Source organism: Polyodon spathula, unplaced genomic scaffold, assembly GCF_017654505.1.
Source record: "Polyodon spathula isolate WHYD16114869_AA unplaced genomic scaffold, ASM1765450v1 scaffolds_643, whole genome shotgun sequence".
Classification (NCBI taxonomy): domain Eukaryota; kingdom Metazoa; phylum Chordata; class Actinopteri; order Acipenseriformes; family Polyodontidae; genus Polyodon; species Polyodon spathula.
The window spans coordinates 166-9,069 of NW_024472132.1; the positions used below are offsets into that span (position 1 = coordinate 166).

The window sequence follows — 8,904 nt, forward strand, 5'->3', positions numbered from 1 at the left end:
TTGGTCATGTTTATGTAACCATAATGTTTGGAATATAATTAACACTCTGTGTATAACATGCACCCCTTAATTCTGGGAGCTATATTGAGCTATGTCCTGGTTTCAATGATTTTGACAGGAAATATATATATTTTTAAAGATATTATGATTTGCTTAGCAGTTTGACTTTACATTTTTTTTTTTTTAAACATTCATCTAATAAGTGACGGATCAATTAATTTATTTTGCAATATACATGAGCACCTACTAGCATTGTAACTGTGTTAAAAAAGGATCCCCTTCTTTAATAGTTAACTTATTCAGGAAGTTGCCTAGTGAACAACACGTTAAAGGAAGTGGGCCCTTTTAACTACTGCATCCTAACAAAATCGGGAAACTTCATTGATCAGCCAGCAATCAGATGCAAACGAACGTTTAAAACTTTCATGAAACAACATTAAATTATTATACCTCATGCAGGGTGTGCGTGCATGGAGTACTCTGTTTATACATCATGCACAATCTATGAATCCATTTTAGGTAATTATTTTCTTATCATTTTTACATGCTAGGATTACATGCTTTAAATGTGCCCATTTTGAGACTGCATATTCCTAATAAAATACAAGGGTGTTTAGGGGCTTTGTTGAATGTCGTGACGACTTCAAATTCATCAGATCTCATTCCAGCTGCAAATAAATAGTACAGTAATTGTGCTCCAAAATAAAAAAAAAATACAGTATTCAAATATTTGAAAGTCGTAAATGACAGCTGGCAACTGCATGGATCATATTTTAAATAACCAAACAGAAAATTAATATTTGTGTATGAACACTGAGTGCACACCCATCTTGTTAAGTACATATGTTCGTGCCTCAAAATGGGAACAAAAAACATTTTCTTTGGTTTGATGACTTTATTGCTCCAATTATATTATTACACCTTAAATACAGTATAATCGTAAATTTCGAAAAACTACTCACTTCTAAATCTTTTGTAGTCATTTTTGTATTACTTTAGTATAAATGCATGTTAATTTGGATTCATATTTTGTTTTTTTCTGACTTTATGTGAACGAAAAGACACACATTTGCCCGTTTTCCCATTGGAAATAGTGATATTTGGAAATATCACTGTCCTGGTCACAAAAGCAAAGTTTGTGGGGAATAATAGCCATTTTCTATACCTTTGAAGCATAAGCAATTAGGAAATAACACTTACTACCCAGGAACAAAAATTGTGTTATTATTTATTATTATTATTATTATATATTATTATTATTATTATTATTATTATTATTAAGGTCTGCAAAATGCATCCTGCTGTTACATTAGGTGGTATCATTTGGATTTTTACCATGCACGTTTTAGCTTATCCTAATACACGCACTCCACACAGACACACACACAGGTAGATGAGTGACCTTGACTTGTCTTATCAATGCTTTTTGGTTCTGCATCTGTTGTGAAAAAGCTTTTCTAACACACACAAAAAAATTGTAAATATGCAATATCACCATTATTATGAAAAATTATTATCAGTGTTATTTTATTTGATCTATACTGCAGCATGCTACAAAAAAAAAAAAAAAAAAACAGCAGGACAGGATTTGCAAAAAATAAGCATGTTTAATAGCAACTTGTAAAAACCACTCCACCTACATTTATACAGTATTCAATATACGTAAGTACAGTGTATGAAAAAGAATATACCTGTCCATCTAAACAATTGCTTGAATCTGGGCAATTGTTACCCTTCTATTAAGCTTAGCATCTGCCTAGCAACATGATACAGTTAGGAAAAGTGCCCAGTCTGTGGGTTGAATGAATTTAAAGACTCCAAAATTAGATCCGGTAAGAAAAATTGAAATCACTCTGTTTGTTTGAAATGCAGACAAGGCATTGTTTCCAGTATCCAGTACTTAGAATCCAAATGTCAGTTAATTTACAAAGTGCTGCTGCATCACTGGGTGGAGTTGCGGTGTTGTTAGCTTTCAGAAAGGGTGCAGTGTTCAAACAGAACAAAGGCAAGATAAAGATATTACATACAGTGTGTTGTTAAGGGTCACTGCCTAGATAATTAAAATAAGGAACAATAATAGTTGTTTCGAGAAGTGTGGGGTTTTCTAAATTTAGAAAGATTGAGAGTGGTGAATTAGTGAAGAGTTCTTATACTATGAAGTGTAATCTCAATATAGCCTAACTGTGAATCAAGCAAATGTGTGAATTAATCTCTATGAAATTCTGTACTGAGAACTAAGGGGGCTGCTTCTTTAGTTTACTTTCTCTTTCTGCAAGGTCTGAATGTCATTTTCTACCTCTCTGTACTTATTTTAGTCTGAGGAGGTTTCCTTATGCCTGACATCGATATGGGTGAATGGTTAATGATGTTTCCCTATCCAGGAAAAGCACTACTGGCATCTATTGATTTAATCAGTTGATGTAAGGTTGTTTTCCCTGTTAGCTTTCTGTCAATAAGCAGGATGAACATAGATTGATGCGTAAATTAAATCTATTAGTGCAATGTTAATTTAATGTGCCTCACTGAAGGCACTGTCAATTACAAGGATCCTTATCATGCCGGGCTAAAAAATAAAGGTTTTATTTGAAAATTTGAAATTAACAAAACTTTTATTTTCGGATCATGTTTTTCTATGTAATTAAAATTGAGTTACCAGCACGTCTACAACCATTAATAATTAATTAATAGCTAATTATCTCCATGACATCCTCATATGAGGTGTTTTAAAAAATAACCTTAATGTTGACTTGGGATACGGAGAATTATTACAAAGTGTTACACATCAATTGAAAGTACTCTATGACGGCTTTTTCAGAGTTTTGGATTATAGGTGTCTGCATCAATAATGGCAAAAGGTGATGAAGCCTTTATCAGAATGTTACTCTGACAAATATATTGTGTTTATAGATGTGACTTGCTCAGTAATACACTGTATTTACATTTCTTAGTTCTTAGAGCAGTGGTTCCCAAACCCGGTCCTGGGGAGCTGAACACAATTAAAAGGTCTAATTCAGCAAATGATCGATTCAATGAAGGGTCTAGTTAAGTAATTGAAAGCCTAGTTGGAATGAAAACCAGCAGACACACTGAGTCCTCAGGACCAGTTTGTAACCACTGGTTTAGAGGATTAAAATGAATTCAAGTGGATAAAAAAGAGACAGAAGGATTGCCTGAATATTGAAAACATGTAACCTGAAAAACGACAGTGTCAGTTGCAAGCTGGACAAAGTAATAAAACATGATTTACAAGAACATGCATGTGGTTGGTTGCTCTCTGCTGTTAAAAATGTTGGAAAATGATTTTTTTTTTTTTTTAAAGAAAGCAGCATCATCATACAAATATCAAAGCAAAAAAAAACCATCTAGAAACCAAAACTCATTGCTCATAAAAGATCAGACTTGCTCTCGCAATGAGTAATTTAAATTTTAAACCCACTAGATAGCATTTCGCCCCATCCTCCAGCAAAAATAAATAAATATGCAACATAAAACAATGACTATCAGATTGCAAAATTAATGTTCAGTCTTGCAATGGAAGCACTGACATATTCAGACTGGTGCCGTCCAAGCTGTGTGACTCATCCTGCGCTCCCAGCGTCTATAACATAGATGCAACCCAATGCGTGAATGCTCCTGGAGCATTTAGTACCAGTCTAATAGCAAACCTGCTTTACACTCGTCTAGTGTGTTTTTAGTTTGAGTCTAAGGTGACAATGTTATCTCTTAGTACTGTTTATACCAGCAGCCTTCCAAGGTGATTTCAGTGAGATGATCTGCAGACATGTTCCGTGTGCCTTTAAAAAGAAAAGAAGTCTCTGAAATAGTTTTAAATTACACATTGCCTTGTTTATTGCCGCAGAGATGTCAACAAAATCCAGGGTTTATTGTAGACATCAGAAGTTAGAACAGATGTTTCTCAAGATGCTTACAAAACCAGTTTATGCACATGCTTCTGTCCTTCCTTTCACGTGTTGTCAGGATGCTGCATACATGACGCACATGTTGATTTCAGAGACGACACATGCACGTAACACTTTAAACTTGCTAAAGCAAGTTTTTGCATTGCTGCCTTTAATAAATCAATCTTTTCTATAAGCACCTGTGAATATTATTATCAATAACAATAAATACCTTTATTGGGGAAACATGGCATACAGAGGTTGAAAAATTGAGAACACAATGTTTTCTTTGGTTGCATGTTCCAGTGTTGATGTCTGTATAAACATTGATCCTTTGGTTTAAGTGGTGCACATTTTCCATTGATTTACATACACTTACAAAACCATGATGGTTCAGTACGAATGAAAAGGGGGAGATAATTAACTTACCAGACCGGTAAAAACACTTTAAACACCTGTGGGCTATGACTAAGTAACACTCACACCTATATTACAAGAACAGTTGATTCTTCTAAATGAAGCGTTTTTGCACAACAGCAAAATTGAAAGACAGCATGTTGTTATTTCAAGATGAATTTTATTTATACATGTGTAACATAATACATACGTTAAAAAAAAAAAAAAACCCAGAGAAAACAGCAGTTTCTTTACAATTGCTAAGCTTTAAAAGAACCTGAGAACTAGTGATCTCACAACAACCTTTACGTCTATACACTTACATATATTCTCCAAAAGAAATAAAAACATTAAAATGATAATGACAACAGCATTTTTTGTATTCATATTTTGTTTTAAAAAGCAGTTTGCTTACTTGAATGAAACCATTACTGTTATGTAATGCTTCACAACTGAACAAATTGTATTTATGTTCATTAGGTAACTTATTTGTGGCTCACACCAAGACACACAGTGCCAATACAGCCAGTTTTAACACCACATCCATGATTAATATATGTTTGCATAAACAAATGTTTATGTCAAAGAAAACTCTCATTTTTTGGCACATTAATGTTTATGAAACAGATGTATTTTATTATCTAAACTGCCTTAGCTTTAAATACCACTGACTTTAATTTAAAAAAAGGGTCAAAATGCCCTCAATTAAAGTAGGTACACTTTCTACGGTGCCAGTATTAATTTCTATTAATTAAGATCAATACAGACCTCACCATGTTATAGTTGCTTCTGCTAACTACTTCTTTCCTACCAGCCACTTATCTGTATGACAAAAACATATTAATATATGTAAATACAGCAAATTTAATGGATAGCAAAAACTATTGTTTTTTTTTCTGAAACGCACCAAAAAAATCTGAAACGTTTTCCTCAAGTTTCTGCTGTCGTGGCACGGTTTTCAAAGATGCATAAAAATTAAAAAAAAAATCAGAAGAGATACAATATGTACCAACGGACAACCACCTCTGGCCTTGTAAGTTTCCTTACTTTAGGCCTAGAAGAAATTTTTAAACTGAAGTGCTCAAAATGTACAGTAGAGAGGCAAGACACATGCGGTTGCTATCTGGAACATCATATGAAAATGGCTTACAATCCTTGCATTGAACCTTTGTACTGAAAAAGGACAATTTTCAAAGCAAGCTATATATTTTTGGATCACACATCCAAGTTTTGAGACATCAATTTACTATAAACCGGTTCAGAACACCCCCTAATTGGCACAGCAGAAGGAAAGTGCTTTGTTTTACATAAGCTCGCCCCTTGACTTGAGCGTGAGGATTTCAGCAGCAAGGACCTGGGGGTCAAACAGGTTTGGGAACATGCTCATGGCCTTGTCCACCTGATGGGGGTTAAAGATGGCAAGCAACTTTTTACGGACATCCTCCCGTTCTTTGGTATAGGGATCTTGCTGGGGCCACTGGTGCGATTGCTGATCATTGTACACTGCACTTGGTAAATACTGCTGGAACCTTTGGTGATCCTGCAGGCTGCTAGATCTGCAATGAGCAGCTACTTGAAATGGATCTGACCAGTATTCCCGCTGGGGTTGCACTGAGCCTGGGTTGTACTCATCTGGAAGGCTGTAAGAACCCACCACACCCTGGTACACTGGCCTCCCGTACCCTGGATAGCAATGTCCCCCGTGGTCCATCATATTTGAAGACCTGGAGTTTGGTAGCTCTTGGTTGTATTGATGGAAGCTAGCTCTGGCAGTCATTGGTGTTTGAGAACAGTTGTACTGCTGATAGCTGTCATGCTGATCCAGGCTCTGAGAGTGGTGGTAAACTGGTCGACTATTGGAACAGTTGCTGTACCTGCCAGATCCCCTTTGCTCTGGATGGTAATGCTCACAGTGTCTCTGTGGTCCCCTGGGCATCATTTCAGAATACTGGCTCTCGTAGGATCCCAGGCCTGAATCCAAAGGTTCTTGTGAAGGGTAGGGGAAAGAGTCAATTTTTGTTGGGGAATGGTGGCTGCACTGGTTAAATGTCACCTTTTTGGAAGGCCTCTTGGATGAAGCGGCCCCTTTTATTATGAGTGAATTCTCAGTGATTTGCCCTTTATGCAGAGAGTTTCTTCGCTCCAGCATCAGCTTCTGTTCCATTTCCTGCTCCAGGGATGCCATCGAGTGCACATCAGGATGGGAGGATTTCCTTGGCAAGACTGGCTTCTTCTCATCCTTCAGAGGGCTAAAGTGACTCATAGCCCTGGTTGTAGAAAGCTTAGCATTTGCCCGAAGCTCATCAGCCACAGATCTCTGAGACTGGTTAATCCGCTCTGGGTGGTAGAATTTACACTTGACTCCATAAGTGCATTTTTTGCCTGATGATACCAATGATATAAAATATAGGATTATTGTACACAAACTGCCGAAACCATAAAGCTTGCACTAGTTTTTGTACCACGTCAACATTTCCCTTTGCTATTTCAGATATAAAACAGGTAGGAAACAGACTAAATGCTACTAGGAGTGTGTTTAGTTATGATTTTTCAGCTCATGCACAACCAGTTAAAATTAGGCTTAAATGGACACCTGAACTAAGCAGGTCACCTGTTCTCACCAGCCAGTATACCCCAAAAGCATTTTATTCTCAAAACAAGCAAATCAAAGACACCATGAATAAGAAGCCACCAATATTCAATCATTTTGACGATTGGGTTACTTGGTATCTAGACATGACCTAAAGCATGCACACCTAATTCCCAAAGGTTCTTACCATAGGGGCAGTGTTGCCGTTGGTGTTCTTGTACAAGTGGTTTCTTCCTCAGAAAATTATCCAGGCTAGGACCATGCCGTCCAAGAGGATCATCAGGAGGCATAAACCTGCGAGGAACAAATTACAGGTAATTTAGCTTTGCCATAGTTTCAGATCTCTACCTTTGAGAAATTGGCAATAGCATTTGTGGGTACTAACTCCGTACTCACATTTATTGTAATTTCAAGAGTTCAATCAAAAACAGACCAAAGATTAAACCTCTAAAGTTTACTGGTTCAGGTTTACAAAGACATTCAAGGTTTGAAAAGACTGCAAAGAAAATGCATGCTTTTCAATACAAGGTATGGCCAAAATTATTATTGATTAATAAATAGTGCAGCATCCAAGGTGGTGCCATCAAGCTTTTTTTTTAAAAAAAAAAAAAAAAAAAAAAAATTGATATCTTCGTTTGTAGAAGTCGTCCCTATTAGCCAAAATGTTTGGACAGCTTAGAGTCAGTTTCCACAGTTCCAATCTATATGGTTTGATTGCAGTAATGCAAGTCATATTACACATCTCTTACTTGTCATTGACAAATGAATACATCAGCAGGCGCTCCTCAATGAAGCGCTTCCATTCTTGGCGTTCGCTCTGCAAGTCTCTATAAGTGTCGTTTGACACGATGATGCCATCGGACTCGCAGGCCAGCTTGACAATGAATCGATCGTCATAACAAACTACCCTCTTCCCACCGACCCGTCGCGACGGTGTAAACACCATGATCTTCTTCTTCTCAAGCTCTCTGAGAATATGCTGGTCTAAAAGAAAAACAAAATAAAGAAGTAAATAAACAAAATTGAAGAACTTGCTCAAATCACTGCAGCGGGGTTGAGCGCATGACATTTGCGACTCATTTCAAACCTAAACTGGCTTTTAAAAAGGAAGGCGTGAATCTGCTGTTTGCTAACAATACCGAGCACGTGTGGAATATTGTTCTTTCCAATCAGTTGTAAATACATTGCTTGCCAATTAAATGAATGTTACAGTTTTAGTTTTGGAAGAATTGCATGTGTTAATTTAAACGAAACCTGAAGAGCAGAATTGCATCACACGGACACATTTTTGTAAATAAGATTACATTGTTCTTATGATTGGCTGGCAAAACAAACAACAACAAAAAAAAGACAATAAGGAAATGAAAAAAAAAAAAAAAACGAACTAGTTTACTCTAAATATGCCCATTGAATATATCAAGATACACAGAAACTCCCTGTTCAAATACTTTTCAAACGCTCTTTCCGTCTGGGGTTTCCCCACATTAGATAATGTTTTCCTTGTATATTGCTATACCTAAAGAAGTCTCTTCCAGCAATACATTTACAGACTGCTTCTACTTGTTATTGTAATTGCATCCCTTTAGACAGCAGATAGATGCCTTTATAAAGCTCTGCAGTATCTCACACTCTTATTGCTCACCAGTGATGGGGACATCAGGCCTAGGTTGTTCCTTTCTCCATGATGGTACAAAGACTGTGATATCAGTGTGTCCCCTGTCTATAAAATAGTTTACAGCTAGCAGGATCCCACGGCAGGAAAAGACCTCCTTATTCCCATGGCTGAAAAATAAATTAAAAAAAAAATCAAACTTCCAGCAGGTCGACAAGGACAACAATCACTTTTTAGGGGATAGTGGTCAAATATGGCCCTTCGCTGTAAGCCTTTATTTCAACCATAACCTTAATTTTTAAATGGAACTAAACAAACATAAAAGGTCCTAATTACAGTAATGCTTTAATTTTATTAAGTCTGCAATGAAGATGTGTTAATTGAATCCAAATACATATTGCTCCATA

General features: G+C 36.4%; 1 protein-coding gene across 1 annotated transcript; it reads right to left on the reverse strand.

Moving 5' to 3' along the window:
• Positions 1-4,456: 4,456 nt before the first annotated feature.
• On the reverse strand, positions 4,457-8,723 carry LOC121308320 (endoribonuclease ZC3H12A-like; the record flags this gene model as incomplete). The annotated part of the gene is made up of 4 exons (XM_041240648.1): positions 4,457-6,677; positions 7,073-7,179; positions 7,635-7,869; positions 8,528-8,723. Coding segments are annotated over 4 exons (1,617 nt in total), but the record flags the coding sequence as incomplete, so codon positions are not given.
• Positions 8,724-8,904: the final 181 nt, after the last annotated feature.